General features: G+C 37.2%; 1 protein-coding gene across 1 annotated transcript in view; it reads right to left on the bottom strand.

The window, feature by feature from the left end:
- The window catches only part of stag1a (STAG1 cohesin complex component a), a 50,176-nt gene that overhangs the window by 12,072 nt on the left and 14,059 nt on the right, over positions 1–24,045 (bottom strand). Inside the window, exons 2-18 of the mRNA XM_072457320.1 lie at positions 9,680–9,846; positions 8,902–9,022; positions 7,985–8,140; positions 7,196–7,292; positions 7,029–7,105; positions 6,604–6,808; positions 5,406–5,557; positions 4,796–4,869; positions 4,594–4,717; positions 4,402–4,500; positions 4,236–4,315; positions 3,239–3,346; positions 3,036–3,150; positions 2,460–2,577; positions 1,574–1,677; positions 1,283–1,375; positions 262–555 (exon numbers count right to left, since the gene is read on the bottom strand). Coding sequence (XP_072313421.1) covers positions 262–555; positions 1,283–1,375; positions 1,574–1,677; positions 2,460–2,577; positions 3,036–3,150; positions 3,239–3,346; positions 4,236–4,315; positions 4,402–4,500; positions 4,594–4,717; positions 4,796–4,869; positions 5,406–5,557; positions 6,604–6,808; positions 7,029–7,105; positions 7,196–7,292; positions 7,985–8,140; positions 8,902–9,022; positions 9,680–9,708 — 2,046 coding nt within the window. The 5' untranslated portion in view covers positions 9,709–9,846. The remainder of the gene's footprint in view (positions 1–261; positions 556–1,282; positions 1,376–1,573; positions 1,678–2,459; positions 2,578–3,035; positions 3,151–3,238; positions 3,347–4,235; positions 4,316–4,401; positions 4,501–4,593; positions 4,718–4,795; positions 4,870–5,405; positions 5,558–6,603; positions 6,809–7,028; positions 7,106–7,195; positions 7,293–7,984; positions 8,141–8,901; positions 9,023–9,679; positions 9,847–24,045) is intronic.

Below are 24,045 nucleotides of genomic sequence, written 5' to 3' on the forward strand. Positions count from 1 at the left end.
AGTTTGGTTGTCAATCACGGTGAAGATAGCAACAACTAGCATGCTAACATGTGATAAAACGCTCTATAATTTGATGCAGACAGCAAACAGCACACTCATTTTGACCATAAGAGCTGCTTTTATAATGCATCTGTGCTGGGGCAAAACAAATGCAGCTCAACTAAATGTGCCTAAAAAAGACCTTAAAGGGGCTGTTTCTGATTTTTGTCCGTGTTGTTGTATACGTCACCACACCAAACCCAAGGTCAAACCGGGCCATACCTCCTGCAGCAGATCTTCCACCGAATGTGCGAAGCGATCGGTCATCTCGTCGATGAGCTGCGACCGCGCGATGTCCACGCGGTTCATGATGGTGTACTCCTCGGAGCACAGGATGCTGTAGGTTTTACTGCAGGCCTCCAAAACATCCATCTCGATGTGTTTCTCCACCACCAGCCGGATCTGCTTCAGCAGGGCGTCCAGATGTTTCTCCATACGGCCGGCGCTGTACACGTCCAGGTCGAAGAACTGCGGGATCTGGAGGAGGTTGGCCACTTTTTCCGAGTCGGCCTGGTACTGAAATGATAAAGTGGATGAAAATAAACTGATTAGTAGGGATCGGCAATGTTTATTAAAAAGAAAAGAAAGAAAAAGATACTGTTGCAATCGTTCTTTTGGAATTTCATTACCAGGTATATCGTCTAAAATAAAAAAGTATACTAAACGTTTGCAAAGAAAAGAGGGTATAAAATATCAAGGGTATAAAAGTGACATTCTTGCATTTGTGTGGCTGATTTTATTGTACATTCATGTTTTGTGCAAGACTTGAACCTCAAGCAGGAACTGTAGGGGCACATTTTAGCACATTTCTGATGGATTGCCACAAAATAGTATAAATATCGTTATATTGATAAGGCAAAACATCATGACCACTTGCATGAAGGATGGTAACATTAACAACTCAACAAACACTAGTTGAAATAAAAAAAAAATGCAGTGTAATTTACAAAACAAGGGTAAAAGGGGATATTATTGTACTTTTTTGTGCAATACATGAACTTCAACCGAGTCGAATAAGCACGTTTTTGACAAATCAACAAAATATAAAACATATTCCCTGCAGATGGAAAGCAGCAGTCGCTAAATCTGGTGCTGATTATCTTTTCTTTCTTGTAAGATTCATGAGTTTGTACATGCGACTTGACAAAAGAAAGTCTGATAATAGTTATCTGGAGAGTGAAGACCTCATGTGTCAAACTGATAACGCATCATTCACACCGACACAGAACAGCTACACATTTACCTTTGACAAAAGCATAGGTAAGGCCATGATGAAGTGCTCTGTCAGTTTATTTTTATCGTCTATCTGCGTCTTCCTCTCCTTCGCTGTCAACACCTGGACAAAAAGACAGAATAAACTTACTGAAAATCAACAATGAAACAACCATAAGAAAAGAAAACGTTCGAAAGGAGTAGATCCATGTATAAGGAATGAATGAAAGTGAAATATATTTAACAAACCATGTACGACTTGTTTATTTTCAGTTTTAAAAAGGTTATAAACGTTTTATTACATCAGCAGAGTAAGCTTTACCCGTTTGCCTGTCCCGCGGCCGACAGGAGGATGCGCCTCTGCAGCCTGACGAATCGTGCAAACCATGAGCTCGATGAGGGCGCTCTCCTGTCTGTCCGATAGTACTGCGGAAAAAGACACAAGAGAGTGGACACAAGTAAGAAATCGTGCTGGAGTTTAACAAGATTTGTATCATAATTTATCATTTGTTTTATCCTCTTCAGGGTTTGTTCACACTTGTCCTGGTTTAGTCTTGATGTAGACGTTGGCTGGGTTCACACTTGCACAAACACCACATTCAATTTGGGACTAAACCAGGAATAAACTTGGAACTAAAATAAACTAAACTAAACTAAAACTAGACCAAATGAAGTCTGTATCAGAATTACACTGGGCTCAAACCGGCACCAAATGGTGTGAATGTTTCCTTTATGTCAGAATTATAATCAGAATATAGTACATTTGAAGCCATTGTCAGTAAACTAAACTCATAATCCAGGACCTAGATTTGGTGATAGTTGTAACATACAATGAATAATAATAGTAAAATATAAACTATAATAAAATAAAACCATGAAAATAAGGTGTTGACTACATAAAAAATAAAAGTAGAAATGTGATCTTGATCTAGTCCAGGTTTAGTTCCAGGTTTGGTCCCACTTTATGGTGTAAAATGATTCTAAAAAGGATCTCTCCTTCACTGTGGTTCTCCTCGAGGTTCCACAGGGTTTTATGCCGAGAAGGAGGGTCTAAGAACAGGGGATGCTCTGGGACAGTTACCCATTTGCTTAATACTGTGATCATTGTTTAATCTGCTTTCTGATTGTTTCACGGTTTGATTCTCTAACCTTTAGTTGGTTAAATAATTTAAAAAAAAAGGACTTGCATCAGTGAACTTGAGCTTTACCTTCCTCTCCCTGAACAGGCTCCTCCAGCAGAAGCTCAGTCATGCACTCCCAGTCTTTGAGCAGCTCCTGGGAACTTTCCCACAGCGAGTCCACAAGGTACGCTGCGTGTTCATGGAGCTACGGGAGGACAGGAATAAGACAGATAAGTGACAGATGTTTGTGTATTGTGTAAAATTCAATTAACCAAAAGAGGGGTGAAGCGCAGCTGAGTTACACCAAGGTTTCTTCACCTTTTTTTTTTATAACAAGGCCCAACCTTTAACACCCATAGCTCAAATATGATATTTTACTGATTGTGCAGCCCTCAAGGAGACGCTCGCGGCTCTACTCTGGGCCTGACTCTATGGTTAAGAATCACTCCTGAAATGCAACAATGACAGCGAAAACGTTGTGAAGCCAAAATTGTAAATTGAACTGCACAATTTATTATTTATTTAAAGTTGTGTCAAAATCTCATCTTGTCTTGTGTCTTGTCCGTTTGAATTGTGTCTCGGCCCATCCCCATCAGTGTGCACAAAACACTCACTATACGCTGTGCTGAACTCTAATACAATAATCATAACTGTATGGATTACCTCACTCTCCAGGAAGAAGAGCACCAACATGCGGATGAGGTTTCCGTTCGGGCTGCTCCTCCCTCTGCGTTTGGCCAGAGCCTCTTCAGCCTGAGGATCATGGCGACTGAACAACCTGAGGACAAGGTACACAGACACATACATTTAGAGTAAAATATGACACTTAATACCACACGCTAAACATCAGGTCGTGTGGAGCTTACTTTCTGTGCAGGAACTCTCCAGCGGCGACCGCCACAGGCCGGTGGGCGGAGTAAACCAAGTGGTACACATTTTCACAGTCCTCATTCGACAAGGCGTCTTCACTGCCCCTAAAAGTAAGCATTGTAGTTTGTTAAAACCGTTATGTACAAGTTAGTTCATAATGGTGGGTGATACGACAAGAAAATCTATCAGAACGCGATTCATGAACAGATTAATATTACCTTTAGGAGATAAATAAAATACATTTCACAAGATAAGCACTCTGCGGGTAGTACTAAGTTACAATAAACTTTTTAAAGAAATTGTACATACATTGTTCATAGTACTTTATATATTTGACAGTGTAACAGTACTCATACCAGTGTCAACGTTTTTATTACACTTCCCACTTGTGACAAAAGCTTTAGTTTGACACAATCTGTATTTCTTTCACTGCTTATTCAGACATGATTTAGTTTTTAGTTTTTTCTGGAATGCCTGCCAATGTGGTCAGATAAATTTGGATTTGGCTAGGTGTTTTTTATTTTTATTCTTTATTTAGTTAATTTTATTGTATTTCTGTTTCTGTAGTTTCTTTGTGATTTTAATGTATTTTTTCCTCCTGTGTGAAGCACTTTGAATTGCCTTGTGTATGAAATGTGCTCTACAAATAAACTTGCCTTGCCTTTTTTGTGGAATATCATTTTAAAATACCTTTTATTATTTACATTTTCTGTCCTTCCAATTACATTAAGTTCGAATCATAAATCAGATGTAACGTCCAGACAATTATTTTTACTTGAGTAGTAGTTTTAGTAGTTTCTTGAACCAATACTTTGTACATCTACTTGTACAATTTTTTTTGGGCTACAATTTCTTCTCCTGCAACTTCAGATTTACCAAATTATTCAGGAATATCATTTAAAAATACTAGATTTTTTATACATTTCCTGCTAGTTTGTACAAAACCCCCTTTCTTCTCATCTAAACGTATGAAGAATGCTGAATAATACTTACTGTAAGATAAGCGTGACCAGTCTGATCGCCTCCACAGCGACGTCGTACTCCTTATCCAGAGTCATCGACACAATACGGTCCTGTTCAAACGACAAACTCTCACGTGATCTGCTCCGAACTGAATGTTTTGTAGCATTCGTCGACATTTTGCATGCTTTGTTTTTACCTTGAACCTGTTTGTGAAAAGCTCAAGTTTAGGAAATAGCTCTCGGTTGGTGTAGAGGTTTTGCAAAGCCTTCAGGCACTTGAGACGCACCTCTCCTTGCTGTAAAGACACATTCAAAGTTAAGCCTTTTACCACCCCATAAATGTTCCTTACAATAGTCAAAAGTTAAAGGTTTTAAGCCGTCACACTGACCCGATCATGTAGTGTCCAACCCACATATTTCAAATAACTGTCATTGAGGAAGGCGTCGCTGTACATCTTCATCCAAACGCCGATTTCCTCGATGCAAATGGCGCGTATTTCCGCAATGGCGTCCCTGTGAAAAGACGCGCGCGGCGGTCAGCGCTCTCTGCGGTTTAGCGTTATCGTGTGTGACGTGTGAAGGCGTTTGTACCTGTAGCGATGCACGAAGATGCCCTTGAAAATTGAGTTCATCATGTTCTCAATTTCGTCTTGGTTTTCTTGCAGCTGTGAAGAGAAAACCGGAGTTTAGATGGAGTTTAGGACGAGTTCAGCAACATCCAGACACAGGTAAACATGAAAAGATGATTATTTATTACATTCATTATATCAAATAAATACGTAATCATATAGTTATAGTTCAGTAAAGTCCATTTTAGGGTAGAGAAAATCGAGGAAATTTGAAATAACGTGAACATAACTGAGGAGGAAAGTTATTTACCGCATTTTCCGGTATTTTTCATAGTTTTGGCCGGGGTGTAACTTAAACTTGTATTTATACTTACATACTTATACTCCGGAGCGACTTTATATGTGATATTATCTGTTATTTTCACACTTGTAACCGCATTTCATACTCCAGTGCAACTTATACATGTTTCTTTCTTCTCTATTATGCATTTTTTGGCTGGTGCGACTTATACTCCAGTGCGACTTATACTCCCGAAAATACGGTAACCTGTTTTCTGCAAGTTGTGATGTGCTGTGTTTGTGTCATATCTCTTGTGTGTGATATAAACGCACAGATGTCCGTTTGTCCTCACCTCCTTCCTCTTTTGCAGCAGCAGCTCCAGCTTCTCGTTGGCCCGTTTCCCCGCGATCTTGTTCCTCTCGGCCTCGTACTGCCTCTGGGTGTTGTCCTGGTGGATGCTCAGGTTCAGCGCCACGTTCACCAACGCCGTCATCAACTTCATCGCTGCGACGACACAAACGCAAACGTTTTTCAACGCTGGGAGTAATACGTTGAGGCTGGTTGTTATAAAGAGGTGTAGGAGTATTCGATGTAGCTTGTGTTTTTTGGCGTTTGTGGCAGGAAGTCAGAATGTTATTTTCTCTTTTTTTACTGAACAGATCAAAAAACTAACTAATACAAGGCTGAATAAGAACTAAAAATGTTTGAATTAGGACTAAACTAGCCAGTGAAATTAGTATCTAAGCAGGAGGCCGAATGAGCCAAAGCCTAGTTAGTCAAAAATGAGAATAAAAAAAATGCTAATTTAATACTAAAACTGAAGCAATACCTAAAGACATATTATGCTTTTTCATTTTAAATATATAATTGTTTTTATTTGTGATTTAGGATTGCACTATTTAGATAAGACAGGGACATAGATAATCAGCAAAACATGCACTTTCCTTCCAAAATAAGGAAACAAAAAGAAATTAAGGACATACAAAAACAAAACAAAAAATTGGGCAATATATACTAATTAATTTACCTCCTTCAACATAAGAGACAAAGGACAAGAGACAGACAAAGACAGGAAAAAAAACACAACTAGCCAAGAAGACAAATACTAATAATATGCAAAATAATTGAAGTAAAAATACATATTATGCTTTGTCTGTTATATATGACGCAGGTGGATCTTTTGTTTATATTTTGGACATTTTAAATTACAATATTGAGCTACGACAACTTAGTAAAAGAGACAAATCCGCTGACGTCTGACAACTATGGATAGCGACAGATCACAGCGGCGAGAAGCTGATTTTATTTTCCCCATTTGAAAAAAAAAAATAGCTACAGGATTAGGTTGAATCCTTTCACCGTTTACGAAAATACAATCTGAGAACTAGGGTAAATGAGAAGAGAAAACGATGATATCACGGTCGATTTGGCATAAAACGTCTCCTTTGACCAGAAATAAACAAAAAAAAAAACTAAAGAGCCCTCAAGATAAACTAAACCATATGGAAAAAGCAATCTCAGCAATGCTCCAGACGATTCAAAGCCATTACCTGCGAGTGTGGAGGTGTGTCTGAAGGCCCGGACCTGGGAGTCGGAGAGCCCGGTGAGCAGCGAGATGACCGTGTCCATCATGTACTCGTCGTAGATGATGCTGTACTGGCACTGGCGGATCAGGACCGCGATGAACTCACAGAAATTGTAACGAAACTTCTTCCACATGGGACCGGGCATCGTCAGGGGGTAATCTCCACTGTCCTGTAGAGGGAGACAGAGAGGCGGCACAAACGTTAACGCTCTGGTAAAGTAAGAACAAGACACGCGTTTTGAATTTCTACAGAAGTGGAAATTAAACATCACAGTTGTCATTTCAGATCGAATTATGAGGAGAAAGAGCAGCAGTGACATATCTTTTAAAGCATAATCCATTTGTAACATTACTAGTACATGTAATTAAGTGTTTGAATAGTGTTTTTACCTCGTCAAACTCCTCCGTCATCTTGCGGATTATCTCTGCGTTTTGCATGTTCCTGAACATCTCGATCCGGACGGTGCCTGGAAAGACACACATACTTGTCATAGTCGTCGAAGATATTATGTTTTCCCAAGATGAAATAAAAAAAAAGTATTGATTTGGGGTCATACCTTTGCATCCTGAACACTGAATGAAGAAGTTGATGAGGTCGAGAAGAGCCATGTCCCTGTCCTGTTTGTACGACTCGATCCAGTCGTCCACCACACACTGGAAAGCACAAACATTTGTATTATTTTGTTTGGAAACGGCAAGATGCAGTCAATTAAAACTAATAAATCTGTATGTAAAAGTACATTTATAAGTTTACAAGTAAATAACAAACAAGAAAAGAACAACACAACAACAACCAAATTGCCAAAGACTAAACCGAGACCTATGTTTATTTTATATATTAAAATGTAGCTGATCATGATTAAAAAGTTTTATTGGTATAGTATATCAAATCGTTTTTAAAGGAAAAAAATAACACCATACATAGAGATTACTTTATTTTTTGGTTTATTATATTATTGGTTTATTATTATTGGTTTATTATATTATTATATGTCTTTTATCTTTCAGGTCTTACAAAAATAAGATAAAAAAGTTAACAATTTCAGCATTTTTGTGGAATATTTAAACCCGTTTCATTTGCTAACAGTTTAAAACTATCATTTTACTACAAACCGTATTTTCCGTACTATAAGGTGCATTAAGTGAAACAAAACGTACCACAAAAAATTGCTTCGAGGTCAGTAAATACAATCAGAATTAATCTGTATATAAGGCCCACTGGATTATAAAGTGCACTGTTGTTTTTTGAGAAGATTAAAGGCTTTTAAGTGCGCCTTATAGTGCGGAACATACGGTACATATCCTCCAGGCTTCACCCCACATGTACCACTCTCCTTCGCACTGACCTGCATGGCACTCTTGCCCACTTTGACCACTTCAAACAGAGTGACGGGGTCCGTGCTGTCCCCGTTGTGTTGGGCCACTCCGTTGGCTTTGCCCCGACCTCTGGCCACGCTCACGGGCTTGTCCGTCGGAGATCTCCGGGGCTTTTTATTAGCCGCCTGATTGAGAAAATGTATTAATTAGTTATTGTTCTTTTTTGCATTGAAATGAAACAACTCTGAGAGACTGTTCTATAGATGCTAAATTAGTTTAAAACACAAAGACTCAATACAATGTTTTTTCCTGACTGAGAGGTAGAAGTTAAATCATGGAAGGTATTTAATTACAAATACTCACTTACTTTAAGTGAGTAAATGTTTTGAGTACTTTTTTGATTAGAACTTTAAACATGTACTTGTAATTCAGTAACATTTCAGCATGTAATTGTAATTAGTTACATTTAAAAACAGTAAAGAGTTTTGAGTGCGGCTCTGTCCACGTATTACTTTTACGTAAAGAAAGGTTTTGGCAGCTGTACTTGTACTTGTACTTTCGCACTACTCTTTCCACCACTGCATACATGCCATTTGTTAATACTTATTAAGAGCAAATTTCTAAAACAATCATAATCATTCATGAATTGTATGGACTGATTTGATTGTTGTGAATTCTGAGATAAAGTAAATGATAGCCTAACCCTTGCTACACTAAACATGTTTTATTTATCATATTTATCATCCAGATATAGTTAAAATTTGAAGTACAAATGGTTTCAATGGCGTAAACTACCTTGATTTGAGCATGTTTTTGTGTTTTAAACTGACTTGAGTGCCACTACGTTTTGATTCATTGTCTATAAGTAAATTGTATTGGTTTTAAGAGACCACCCTCTTTGAAAGTGAAGTGCACCACAAAAGGTCAAAGGTCTTCGGAGCCTCACCTGCGCTTGTTTCCCGGGTCGCCCTCTCTTCTTTTTGCCTTTGGCCTCCGGGTCCTCGATCTCGCTCATGCTCATGCTCAGACTCACGGCGTCTGTGGCTCCCGACTCGTTGGAAGAGTCCCTGCGACACACAAAAAAACTCACTGAATCTTACTCACTGAACCGTTGCCAGGTGAGAAATACTATGGCCTTTAATCATTTCGATGTAGAGAAGATGTAAGTGATGGAGACATATGTTCACATCGATTGACTAACTGAATTGTTAACTAATGTGCTGAGAGAATAATAGTTTAATGACTCAGACAAAATGTGTTTTTAATGGGGGGAAATGTAGCAGTAAATATACTCCGAAGATGTTCTCATGCAATTATCTCTATAGCTTCATCTCTGTCAAATTTGGTAAAAAATCTCACATTTACGAGCCTTTTGCAATCGATATAATTGCCAGATTAATTGTTTACCAGAATAATCATCAGTTTCAGCCAGAAAAACGAATATGTTTATAATGTTTTCGTTTATAGAGCTTCCAAACTCATTTTAAAATAAACATATATGTTAAATACTCATGCCTCGTTCCAGCTTTGTGTGTGAATGAGAAAGTCTATGCGTAAAATAAAAAAGAATAACCAGAACCACACATGACTTAAGCTTGTAGTGAGAATAGAACCCACGTTTATTCACACCAATAATACATCTTTTCGTGACATTTTCAACAACGTTCACTATCGTATTCGATACGGTGTTGGCGTCGAGATGTTTCAGGTCGGTGTAAACTTACTGTAGCACCGGCAGTTCTGAGGTGATCATCTCGTTTGGTCGGTCGGTGATGCTGTGGTAGAACGCTGTCGATGTCTCTTCAGGGGTCGGAGGTCACTGCTTGGGGAAAAGGACGGGGAAGTGTCCGGGCAAGTTCCAGGAGCGACTGCACTTAGCTCTCTCCAGCTCCTGCAAAAACACACAGAGATACAGCAACGCTCAGTCGGGGAATATTGATCGTTTGTGTACAGATACCTCGTGGTAACGGGGAGTGGTAGTAGTAGTGACGGTCGAAGTAGTAACTATTTAACTATATTTAAGTAGTAAGTATATTTAAGTAGTAAGTATATTTAAGTAGTAACTATATTTAAGTAGTAACTATTTAACTATATTTAAGTAGAACTATTTGCAGTAATTGTGATAGTAGTTCTTCTCTTTAACTGTACGTGACTAAGGATTTTAACTGGACTATTCTTTTTAAAGTCAATTTTTTAATGATTTTTAGGTAATAATTTGTTTGTATTGTGATTTTAATGCACCTTTTCTTGTTCTGTAAAGCACTTTGAATTACTCTGTGTGTTGTATGAGTTGTCAAAAGTATTAGAAATAATATACTCCTCAATACTAAAAATAAAATGAGAAAATATCTATATTAAATTTAAAAATAAATCCCAAAAATAGGACAATTTTGGACTTTTATCACGTTCTTAATCTATATATTAATTTGAAGACGACCACGTAGAAAAACGAATTTAAATATTATTATTTTGTATCAGAAATTACATTAAATTGTTTATCATTGTGATATAAATCCTTTTTCTTTGTATTAAAATCAGAAAAACTTGCCTAATAATTTGTTGGAGGAGTTGAGTTTTCTGAGGAATAATTTCTCTGGGCGTTTTGATATTTTTTTTCAAACAAAGAGTCTTATTCATTTGTTTTTAAATAGAAAAATACCATAGTAATCCTGCAGTAACCGCAGCCTTAGTCACAATATTGAAATAATGGTTATGAAGAAGACATGGCCATAAAAGCCCAGCAGCAGAACATGAGAACAGCCATTAAATAGATTATAACAATTACGTTTAACAATGCAGTGACTCATAGTTATGACTGCAATTACCAACTGTAACGGTTTAAGTGAGGCAGTTAAAAGAGTGTTTAAAAGAACAGATCAATGTTTGTGCCCCGAGCGTAAAATGTCACACGAGGCGAGCTAGAATCACAAACAATACTATTCACATAATATAATATTGAAATCCTTTGTCCAAACGATATATGTAATAATATTTGCCATTTGTAGTAATATTCATAGATAGAAGTTTGATAGAAGTTTCTTCCACTACAAACAAGGACAACAAAGGGTAAAGTCCAACGTATGATTAATTATTTGTACATGAATTATTTGTACACTCCTTTGAGATTTAACCCAAACCTGAAGATCAAAGTTCACAAAAATGATCCTCAAGAAGGTGAAAGCAAAAATACAAGCACTTATTCTTTGTTTCCAATCTTTAACGAGGTCAACACATTATTCTAACTGTTAATTTAGCAAAACACTGGTTGGGAAAAGTGAAACAAGGAGGACACCAACTGGACACATTGAGAACTGCAACTTCAAAATAATTTAAATTGTGCAGAACAGAAGAGAATTACGTAATTGTGTGGTTCAAAATATTTCCAAAAGTCACGGCATTTGTTAATATATATATGTATTTTTTTTTTTTAAGTTAAAATAAAAGTTTATATATTTATTAGATTATGAGTCAGTGAAGGTCTAAATGACAAAGTTTGACATTTAGCAATTTTCACTTGGCAAAAGAACACTAAAGGTTATTTGGCTCGCGCAATATCCAAAATGCGTTTTCAGAAGGGTTAACAGAATACTTTTAAATATATGACGTAATCTCTGCTATATTTTGGACGCTGAAAATGATGTAATCTTGCTGTAACAATGCTCACAACTTTAGTTTTTTGGGGTAAAAGTAGGTCAAACCATCACACTAGACAGGACAAGAACATTTATAATTGCACTGTTAGTTCTGAACTCATTTAAATATGCTAATGAACGAGGCAAAAGCGTGATGCAAAACCCAACCTCGCCACTAGGGGCAGCATGATCCACAAAGTTCTCCACCCAGTCAATTTCTCCAAGTGGTTAATTAGGTTTTAACGCGGAAACGTGAGCTCTGGGATGTTCAATTCAGTTTTGTCCATTGCAAAGCGTGTATTTGCATATTTTTGTAACATTTTTGGAAGTATTTTGAGTTTTTTGCGCCTGTAGCGTGTGCAATTGCATTCATGTGTGTTTGAGAGCAGCACTGGGCAACAGTAGGGGGCAGGCTAAGAGAGTGTGTATTTGAATACTGACTTGTACTAGAGTGTTTGTATTGAGGGAAAGGGAGGTAGTGGTAGTAGTAGTAGCAGGAGTAGTAGTAGTAGCAGAAACACACAAGGCGCCCGTGCTGTGTCTGAGAATGAGAAATCAGTGGCTATGTTTACATGCCAAAAATGTGATAATTATATGATCTCAGGGGTTATTGGATTATTGAAATGTCACGTTAACAGTTACATTTGACGTGAGTACTCTAAACTTCTTTCTCTGTTCATATCTGTGCATGTTTTGACGAGGAAAAAACTGCATAAATAATGTGGCAAAAATATAAATAATAATTGTATTTTGTCTTTCAAATACAAACGCTTTCTATAGATTAACAGGGAAGGGAACAGGGAAGTTTAAAAACACAAAAATCAGATCCAATTTGGGGGTTATTTGATTATTATCACATTTTTACTGGACAATTAAATCTACTCAGTGACAAGAATGCAATTACACACGAAATATATGCAATTGATTGAAGAAGGTTTGTTCATATTAAGCCATTTTATTAGTCCTTATGTAACAATATAGTTTTATACAAGAATAATACACATTAATGTAAATAACTTTGTTCAATAATTGGGAAAATTGTTAAAAGTAATGTATATTTACACACAATATATATTATGGGACTCCTGAACAGAAGATATAATTAATTTAATCTTGTGTATTTTATCCCACCATAATAAACCCTTTACTGTATATTCAACTCTATCTTCGCACACACAGTCTACTATATTGCGTATCACTTTGGACACACTTGGCTTTGCTTTGTAAAGTAGAACAAAAGGTTTGACAAAAGTACTCGTTCCCACAGCAGCAGCGCCGACAGAAGGACATGAATAATTTGTGAAAGAAGTCTCCAGACGTAATGCTCTATCACTTTTTAAAGACTTCCCTCGTCACGTTCTACTTTTAACTCGGAACGTTCAATAGAAGTCATAAAAATAGTTCACATTTCATATCGTTGTATGTTATGATAAAGGTGCCTTATGTCACTTTTCTGCTAGGTCTGCTCCTGCTGGTCGCCATGGAGATGTTGTAACTTGTTTGTTATGACAGATGTGTGTGTGTATCGCAAAATAAAAACATGCATTCTTATACGTTCCACCAGAAAAGTTGCATGTTGCACATTTTAAATCAAAAGTTGGAAGTAAAAAGGAGCATTTTTTCATTGTCCAAACATTGTGGACACTTTTGCTGGAGCACATTTTGTGAGTGAGCTCTACTTTAATATTCTAAATGAAGTCTCGGGAAATGAAGAGGCAGCTATCCTGAGAAATGATAATGACCCGTTGTGTGAACAAAATGTAAAACTATAAAACAGATCGATAAGAATGATATTACGAGGGAAGAATAACATCAAAGTGATATCAGAGGCTGAAGTTGTGCTATGGCTCGCCTCCTATGTGAAGGTTAACACGTATTTTCTTTAGACTAAATGGAGTAATTATATATGTGTTTACAATTTTAAGATATATTTGTAGCAGGCAAATGAAAACAGCAGTAAACTAAGTTGTGATGAATTGTAAATAAAGTTAGAAATACTAAAAACAATGCGGTCATTTGAGCCCTTCTTGTTGGAATAACTTGTCTAAATGAAACAAAGACATCTTTTTTTAGTTGCTCAACATGCAGTCAGACATAAGCACATGATGTAAAGGAAAGTGGTTTGTTGTTGTAATACTTCAAGTCACCACCAGGGTCAGAGAGACTTTACACGGGATCAGATGGGACAGGACCTCTGCAGTTCACACTACAGCCATGTGTGTGCACTTTTATGAATGGGGGATGGAGGCAAATTACTACAGCCTTATTCAAAAACTTAGAAAAGCGAAGAAGCAAACTAATTAAATATATATAAAAAATACTATAAATAATAAAGGAAATTGCTTTTAAATGTACTGGGAATAAATCATAAGCATCTTTTCCTCTTATGAAGATGACAAACTACCTTTATGAATGAATGATAGAGGGAGGTAGAGAGAGTAAGAAAAAGGGGAAAGGGGAGAAAGAAAGAATTGGGAGGGAAAGAAAGAAAGAGAAAAATGAGAGAGAAAAAGTAGAGAAACAACGAGAAAGAAAAACAAAAGAGAAAGAAGAGAAAAGAAAGAAACCAACAAAGAAAGAAAGAAATTAGAGAGAAAGAGAGAAAGAAATAGAGAGAAAAAGTAGAGAGAAACAATGAGATAAGAAAGAGAGAGAAAAGAAAGAAAGAAACCAACAAAGAAAGAAAGAAATTAGAGAGAAAGATGGGGAAAGAAAGAAGAGAACTAAAAAGTAGAGAAAAACAAAGTGGGAGAAAGAAAAACAAGAGAAAGAAAGAAAGAAACCAACCAACCAAGAAAGAAATAAAGAAAGGGGAAAAAAGAAAGATGAGAAATCTAAAAAAAAAAAAGAGGACAGAGTGAGAGACAGTGAAAGACACAGAGTGAGAGTGAGAGTGAGAGTGAGAGAGAGAGAGAGAGAGAGAGAGAGAGAGAGAAAGAAAGAGAGAGAGAGAGAGAGAGAGAGAGAGAGAGAGAGAGAGAGAGAGAAAGAAAGAAAGAGAGAGAGAGAGAGAGAGAGAGAGAGAGAGAGAAAGAGAGAGAGAGAGAGAGAGAGTAAAGTGAGAGAGAGGGAGAGACAGCGCGGGAACATCCTGGAGCCACTTAACATGCATGACGGGAGCTCGGGGAGGCAGGCCGGCGTCGCCATGGTAACGGCGCGGGTCATAAGCCCGGCAGCGGGGGCCGCGTTTGATTGGCCGAGGGGGGCGGGCTCGGGAGGGAGGAGGGACGCGGTCAGAGAGCCAATCAGCGCCGCGTCGAAAGGACTTGACATGTTTTCTGAGATTGAGTGAAACTGATAGTTAAGGTGGAGACCCGGGATCTTGTTTTATTCCGTCTTTAGCTACATCTCTTTGTAGGTCGGCTCAATCGCACTCGGAAACAGGATTTGATCAATCAACTGGACCAAAGGTTTTTGAGAGAGAATATGTTTCGCCGCTCATCCAAGTCGCTTCTTCAGTTCTGACAGAGTTCTGGTAAATCAGTGCTTTACATCGGTCTGAAGGGAGGTGCTTTTGTTACTTTTGTTACTACTTGTTACTTACTTTTGTTTTGATTTTTGCATGTAGAAATTAGGGCTGCTCAATTATGGCAAGAATATGAATAATTTATCATCTTTAGCTTGGCTTGGCTTTTACCAGTTTTTAAATGGTGTTTATTTTACCATTATTATTAGTATTATCTTGTCTTACGCTAGCTGTTCTTATTTTATTTTATCTTTATTTTTTCCCCTCCATTCCTTATTAGGAAATGAGAGGTTTTGTCTATAGGAGTTTTTGTTTATAAGAGTTTTTGTTCATAAGAGTTCTTCTATTAAGAGTGTTTTTTTAAACTTCCTATAAGTTATCTGTCCTTTTCCTCTGTATCTACTGCGTTGCAACAATGAAATTTCCCCATGTGTGGACAATAAAGGATTATCTTATCTTATCAGTTGATCTCTCGTCTGCTGTTTAAACACAGGGTTGACAGGATAAAGAAGATGCATTAAATGACGTCCCGCTGGGCTTGACTGTACGTTAGATTTGATCTCTAAATCCAAGTGAAGGGCTCGATCAAAACAAGCCTGAGAGCTGATGAGGAGCAAGGGTCCGTGTCAAAAATATAAAGACATTCACAGTCAGAATGAAACAAAATAAATCAATACTTTGGCAAGAAGACTGAATTTAAGTCCCAATTTGAGGTGGAGGTAAAGATTGTTTTTCTTTTCTTTTCTTTTTTAAGATATCACAATTGTCATTCTGGTGAAATGATAATAATTTCTACAATTAAAACAATTAGAATTACAGCGTTAAGAGTGTTATCCCGCATAGTTTTATCTCTAAAGAAATTTTGTGTTTTTTTTTTTGTGTGAACCTGAATTTTTTGTGTTTGTTTTTTTTCAATTTCTGATGCGTTGTGAAAATAATGTGGAAAATATTGCCCATGTAAATACAAATTGCCCACCCTATACGTTTTCTTTCACTCCTATGAAATGCATATAAACATATAAATAAAAAGAAAACGCTCTTTACACTATGATAAGCAGAGAAAACCATGACAGTAAAACGTCCTTTATGTCAATGGCCTTGAGCTGCCGCTAAACCAATAAAACATGTTTTATCAGGACAATTATAGTGACCAATCAAATCCATGAGACACCGGGTGATGCGAATCTAAAAACACCATAGATCTGTTCGGGCTTTGGTCAAAACATAAAGAGCTGCAACCATGGTAACATTGAGGCATCACATCGCACACTCTTACTGTATTCAACAATAATACAACAGCTGCAACTTCCATCTGAGTCAAACTACTTACTTTCTATTGTAAGACCTTGAGTTTGGAACAAAAACATAATTTAAAACTGTATTCTTAAAGACCAAGAAGCAGTACGCAAGGGCAATGTTAAAAAAAAACCTTTTGAATATGCAGGTTATATAAAAGGTAAGAAGAAGAGAAGATGTAATAATAATATCCATTTGTTCATAGTGTATTGTAAAATATCATTATTATTATTCCTATGTAAAAGGTTTGAAACGTTATTCAGGAGACACAAACCTTTAAGTACTCTCATAAAGTACATCACCACCAAGGCATTCATTTTATCTTACAGTGGTGAAAATTACGATATACATTAGTGTCCAGAACTCGCACATTAATCCTGTCCCATATCCACTAATTATATCACGTGATAACGCAATTTGCAAGTTAATTTCTCCGATGTGAGATCAATTAAGTTGTGCGTTCTCATCTGTGAAAAGGACAAGGATGCAAGGTTATTTTTGGTGAATAACTGTTAATAAAAGGGTTTGCATGGAAGAAACACTGAGCCGAGTTCTCCGTTGGCTTTTGTGACCTAGAGACGTCCAAAATTGCTTCAATGGGCAAATAGGATGTGAATGAAACTGTCAGTGTTCGCTCCATTATCTGGCTTCTGTCCAGACTCAACTGTTGTACTTCTTTAGCATGAAAGGATAAGATATAACCCCCCAACTGACCCAGAAAGAGTTGACATTCAATTCAAATTATGTAAACAAAGGGGAATAGTGTGCTTAAAGCTAGGCCAGTCCAGGTGAGAGCTCCTTTGAATGCAGCGTTCACCGTTTATCATAAGAAGTGCTTATAATTATTAATACTAGTTTTAACACTAAAGCAGGAAACAAACAATGCAAAGGTTTTTAATTTAACCAAATTGTATTTATTTATTTTAAGTCTCTAGTTGTCAGTGTTGTACATAAAACATATAAAAAGTCAGTTTTGAGACACGATCTAAGACTTTTTTTTGGCAAAACTTGATATTATTTTGGAACTTGTAGAAAGTATTAGTGAATTAAGTTGTTCTTTGTTACGTACTGACAATATTCAATTGCAGCAATACATAAATAAATACAAATAAATCCACAATAGCAAACTTTTTTTTTTACTTTTTTTGCATGAATTCTCAATTTGATTTTCCACTTTGACCAAATAAACTGAACTTTTTTGTTCTCCACGCTGAAGAACCTACATCACCGCGGTCACAGAAGCCGCTGGATGTATTTCTGGCTCCTGTTAAAGCACAAATACCTTTCGGAATCGCACACACAAACGCACTCACTTTGCCTACCGCTTCCTTGGTCCCCGCTGGCCAATTCCTCACCACTGTAACCTGCACTGTCTGCTATAATTGGTCATTATCTCCAGAGACAGTGGTGGAGGCCAGCACTGAGCAACTCTTATGTAGCAATCGAGGCTAAAGCGTGCATGAGATTTACCGCAAATAAACTCAACATAACATAAGGCTTGAAAGAGAGTTTACGCCACTGGCATTGGGGAAAAAAGGAATTCTACAAGTTAAAACTAAAATATTGAACAAGCAAATTCATGTTTACAGCCAAATCACACATTTTTGAAGACGGTTCGTTCTGATTGCAGTTCAAAGACTAATCAACATTGGGTCATCAGCACTTGGAAGTCAAAAGAGGGCAACGCGTCATCGTGGGGGGGAAACGCCTTGTCGACAATACAAACGCAACTTTTCCCCCTCTTTCAAAGACACTTCCTGACAAATTATGCGTAATTCAAGCACAACTAAGTCGAGTCACAATTAAGTCTTAACAGATGTTGACATGTCGTTAACCAGCAAAAGTAAACTGATCGTTCTGCAGATGTTGAAATACAGCAAGCGGCGCTAGCATCATGGTTCATTTAGCCTTCTGCTGCCGTTAGCGTTGTTGGGTATTAAATAAAGTGATCCAGGGGCCCAGTTGTATTCTTTTTTTACTTTATTTTACAACACAACTCCTAAAGTCTGCATTTGCTCTTGTCGTTGTTGAACAGTACGTGATAGAGCAGCTCTTCTACATTGAAATGAATACTATGCTTCGCGCCAACATCGTAGGTCCATCATCGGTGGGCGTTCCCTTCGTACGTATCCATGTCTGGGTGGATCCAGGACGGCTCCTTCACCAAACTGATCATTTCAGTGCACAACTGTTGCATCTATTATTTTTAGTAACAATGGAACAGCATCGCCAAACCTCAGAAATCTAAACATTTGCACACTGAAACTTAACATTTGCACATCTTTAGATTTCAGCGCACCAGAATCCGCTTTAAACGAGCTCCACCATCATTAGAGTTAGAAAATAGCCCGTGCCGCAACTTTCCAAACAGATTTTTACCTGTCAAACAGAGAAAGTCTGACAGCAAGGCTTCATTAAGTGCTCCCAAACCGGTTATTTAAGAAAATCTTTTCCTGGAAAGCAAACACAAGAGCATGGACTGAAAACAGGAGAGAAATTTAGTACGAGCGATGAAAAATGACAAGGAAACTCATGGTCACTCTCTCCTTTTATTGAACAACTATGAGACTATGAGCCAGGTTTAAAGGAAAATTATATGCTTTTAACAATAATATGCAATAAATAACCTCAAAATGGTGGCACAATATTTCACAAACGTATCGATTGATGCAATAATCAATATCGAATCAAACTAAATACAATGCAATAACAGCAAGCTGCTCCATCTGACAGAAATGTACTATTTTTAAAAAGGAAAAGTGTTATTTTATGCATGATTTTCCTTATAAATTAGCCTTGATTTAGTCTCGGTTTTGTCTCTGTTAAGTTTTTATGTTGACAGACTTTGAGTAATACATTAAGACATGAACATAACCCAATGGAACTGAAATGATTGTGTCAAAATGCATATTCAAATAGTGCAATAAGATTGATATTTGCAGTACTTTAACAGTCGTATATTGCAATAATTTTCAATATTGTGCTGGAAAAGCTTCAGGACTGAATCTTGATTGAAATGTGATGAATTGCACAGCTCAACTTCATATTGTAGTAATACAGATTGAGAGATGGAATTATTTTTGACTTTTTGCATCACCGATCACAATGTACAGTACATTTTCCCAAAAGTTACACCGGTCCTGGTCAAGTCAAGGCTTTGTAAACGCAGTCTTGGTTTTGTTGTGTCCAATTGTAGAAATGAGCCCATGTAAAATGAGTAGAGGTTTGAATAAGTTGTGGCAGCCCATTTCTTACACCTCCACGAGGCTAAATCTCTATTAATCTTACTTTGTATTAAATGTGTTTCGCGCTTTACAGCCGAGTCATTATAACAGACTAATCTTAAACCACATGAGCACTTGAGGCAGCGCATTTCAACCTCTAACATCGAAATTGAATTTGAGCGTGGCCATTTTCAATTATTTGTGAGTTCTTTTGATGCACAAGCTTGGTTTCAAAAGGGTCAGTTTCCATGACGACAGACACTACGGCCTCAAATTGGGGGCAATTTTGAAATAACTGTATATTTGACAAACTTTTAAGTGTTAAAAATGTGCCGTGCATTATTTAAACTGTATATAATCAGCCAAAGAAAATGGGGTCTTTCCTGACATATTTTTCCCAATACAGCGCCAAAAATTTAAATACGGTTTCACTTAAAATATCAAAAACAATGGATTTTAGATTTTCAAATGCAGTCCTACAAGTGTGTGGTTACATTGTCTATTTGAGAGCTTCATTAAAGGACTTTTTTTTACATGAGCCTTCAGACCAAAACCAAAACCAAATCGTCTTTTACTGGGTTTTCCTCTGTCCACGTTGCCAGCTGCTGTGGTCTGCATACTTTACAACCCCACTTTACGACAGAGTTAAGCTCTGGCAGAAGACACCCGGGGCCCGAGGTGGCTCCAGGCTCAGCTCTGGGGCTACCACCGGATCAGTGTCCCGGGACAGTGAGCCAGGTCGGCCCAATAGGTTTAACCGGATCTATTTAACGTTGCGTAATGGGCTCATGGTGCAATGATAGGGTCAAACAGGAGGCAATAGAAACCTTTGCAGTCTGCTTTGAGAACTTGTATGTACTCGTAGTCTTTCTGCCTCCCCCTGCACTAGCGCTGACCATTTCTCTGTGAAATGCTAATTACGCGCTAAATACATGCAAACGCAACTGGCAGAACAAAGCATAGTGAGAAACCATATAACTGTAAATACTAGGAGACTCTGTAAGGGCAAACATTTATTATTTTCTTAACATCTTTAACAACAAGAATTTTATTTTAAGTAATTCTTTGTGAAATTAAGATGGGATGCTATAGTTAGTTCACCTTTAACTACTTTTATATTGTCAATTGTCAAAGAGTGTTAAATTATTGTTATTATTATTTTTATTAAGAGGTTTTTCTATAAGAGTGTTTTGTATAAGTTACCTGTTTTTTATCATTATACGTCTGTACCTACTCTGTGTTGCAACCCTGAAATTTCCCCATTGTGGGACAAATAAAGGCTTATCTTATCTTAATTGTGATGGAATGTTTTATTTTATTACTATCTTTACGAATGGGTTGTATGACAATGAAGTACTTTGTAAGATTATTTTTAAAAAGTACCACGGTTTGTTTGACTATTGCATGGGCTTATTCAATCACCATGACCAGACTTTCAATTACGACAATCAAAAGGGTGTTTGAACCACGGATCCATTTACCAGTCGCTCCACACCGGGATTATTGACCGCTTATCGAGTTAAACGTCAATAATGGCTAGTTCATTATTAATTGCCTGGCAAAGTACAGTAATCAAATACACGTGCCTGCAGCGGCGAGAGCTTAAATGAACTACAGCTGAGACACGACAAACACCGAGACACGACATCATCATCCTCATCATCCAATCAAAACAGGGTGCGTTTTACGGCGGTCGTCGGTGTGTGTCTTTGTCGTTTTAAACTCGAAATGGCGACAAACTGCTGCACGTGTCATGAAAGATCAGTGATAGTTAGATGTTGTACTTTGTGAAATATTGAAACTAAAAAATGACTTACTTCACCACATGTTGTTTATGAATGTCTATGATTAGGTGCTGCTTTCTGTTCACGATAATAAACAGCAGATTTTCTTTTTTTCCCCAATTTAAAATGGCTAACGCTGAAGAATCCTACATGAAAATAAAATCGCAGAACTAAGTAAGTAAAGCGCAGTGGGCGTGTATCAGTGGGGAGCGGTGAAACTGTCGGAGCGATGTGGTTTAATGAGAAGAGAAAACTATTATAATACGATTAAAAACGTCTATTTTGCATCATGCGCCGTCTTTAAGCATTTACCCCAGAACTACACTCCACAGAAGTATTAACGTTGGAGAGAAAACTGTGCGTTTCACAGTTGGGTACAGGGATGTCACAATATCAAACTCTACTGTTGCATGTATTTGGGGAAGAAGCGCCACAACTGAATACTATTGCAAACTGTGAAAACAATGAACATTCTTTATTAATGAAAAAGTAATTAGTGACATTCTTGCTCTTTTTTTAAACGATTAAATAGTGACACATGATCTTGACTCATCTGTGATTAACTACACATTGTTAACATTCTTAGTTGGATGATGAACATAAGACCACATACCACCAGGATATTTAGCATTAGGCAATCATATAAAGTTACTGTTATAAAAGCTGTGTGAAATACTTGGGCCAGTGGCAGTACATATATCTACAAATCCAAGGCCATATTGCAATATCATGTGAATAATTAACCTATGGCTGCATCTAAGCGACTGCTGTAAAGGATTGAACGTGTCCTGAGCCGCAGGTCATGTGACGGAGCTGGTGTCGCGTTATGTGAGCGACAAGTGACACCGAAAAACATGAGGATGTGCAAAGAAATGTCATGGCTGAGGTAAATAATAACAATACTGAAAACTTCTGAGATACTATTGCTTTTTTTCTCTCACTCAGACTTTGCTTTTTACAAGGGTTGTTCCAAAATAATAATAATAAAATGAATAAAAAAAAAAAAATAATAATAATAATAATAATAAATAATATATGTTTGGTCAATATTAGGTTTATAGCATCTGCAAAAAAGTGGTAATAATAGCCGTGAATTACTTTGACTCTTACCTAAGTGCCGTCCAATAGAAATATACAGTGTATGAAAAAAGAATAATTCTTAGTTCAAATCTAAAAACGATGACATGGATCAAAATAATTATTTCCAACAGTAATTTGTACTCAAACGGAATAATCCCACTGATCTCTATTCACATATATAATGGCCCAATTAAATTACAATAGTTACTCCCAATTATACAACAAACTGCCTCATCTCATGTCTTCAGCTTCTTTCTTTTCTTGTCCAAAAGAAATCTCCACTGCAGCAGACACTGATGAAAGCAGCCAAATGAGAAAATTATGTTAATCTGCAGTGGCACAGAAAATAAAGATGTTCTGGAGAGACATTTAAAGAAGCCAGAGGAATTTGGCCTTCGGTAAACACTTAAAAAATGATATGACTATTTTTGCTCAGGGCATTAAGACGCGGAATAGAACAGGAATGTTAAAGCTGCCGGTGATGAAACTAATGGAGGAAGAAATTCACTTGCTTTCTATGCACGTTTTTCTTTTTCTCAGGACTTTTCTTGCAACACATTTTGATGAATAAATTCACTCGCTTCCGTGACAAACTACACCTGCATAGCCACAAATGTCCCTGGCAGACGGACGGAAAAGTGGCTGCTGATCGGCGCCCACGGACTCTCCGAGTGCCGCCAATCACTCAGACAGAGAGAGGTGTCGTTATGGACAATTGCAGGTTTAGTCACCGCATCAAAGGTTTTTAGATGTTCCATTCGTAAAGTTGTTACCATTTTGCCGTATATGCTTAATTTATATATTCATCCATACAATTGCAGCACAGACACTAATACTAACCTCCACAGAAACTAGATACTCATTTGAGGATTTACTGTCAATATAAATAGTATTTTTCAGTAGAGAATGACATTACTTCTCGCTAAGGTATAAAATGAGTTTTATTATCATCATCAGTCAAAAATAGAATCATATTGGTTTCAGCGTGACGAGAAATTAGGACTGTTGCCATAGTGACCAACAGTATAAAACAAAACATAGCGTTTGTATGAGGGCAAAGTCCTGAAAATGCTGCATTTACCAGGAAGCTGAAACCCATGGGACAAATACATGGTAAATGCATTTTTTTTTTTTTAACAGTGTCATTGCTTTTGTTGTCATGGTTGGGGAAAAAAGTCATTTTGTTGTTGCTTTTGATGGCAAAGGTGCATTTACCACCATCTACTTTATTCTTCAGACTTTAGAAATTTCATCGGAATTTTAATATTATCCCAATATTATATGTCGAAATACATTTTGTTTATTAAAAGAGTAATTGGTTTTGTCATGGTAAGAAAAAATGTCATCTTGTTGTTGCAGAGGTGCATTTACCGCCATCTACTCTTTAGAAAATGTAATTTTAGTATCGGAATTTTAATATCATCGCAATACTATTTGTCGAAGTACATTTTCCACAAACATTCATTTAACGGGAGTGAAGAACGAGAGGTCCTGGGAGCCGCAAACCTTCACAGTAAAGAGTGTAGTGTTGAACCAGAGTCTCCCTCAGGACAGCTGCTAGACACAGACACAATAATTGCACTTTATCAAGCTGCCAGCTCCGCGCAG

The sequence above is a fragment of the Eucyclogobius newberryi genome, unplaced genomic scaffold (genome assembly GCF_026437365.1).
Source record: "Eucyclogobius newberryi isolate DKJ021-1_F unplaced genomic scaffold, fEucNew1.0.hap1 SCAF_21, whole genome shotgun sequence".
Lineage (NCBI taxonomy): Eukaryota > Metazoa > Chordata > Actinopteri > Gobiiformes > Gobiidae > Eucyclogobius > Eucyclogobius newberryi.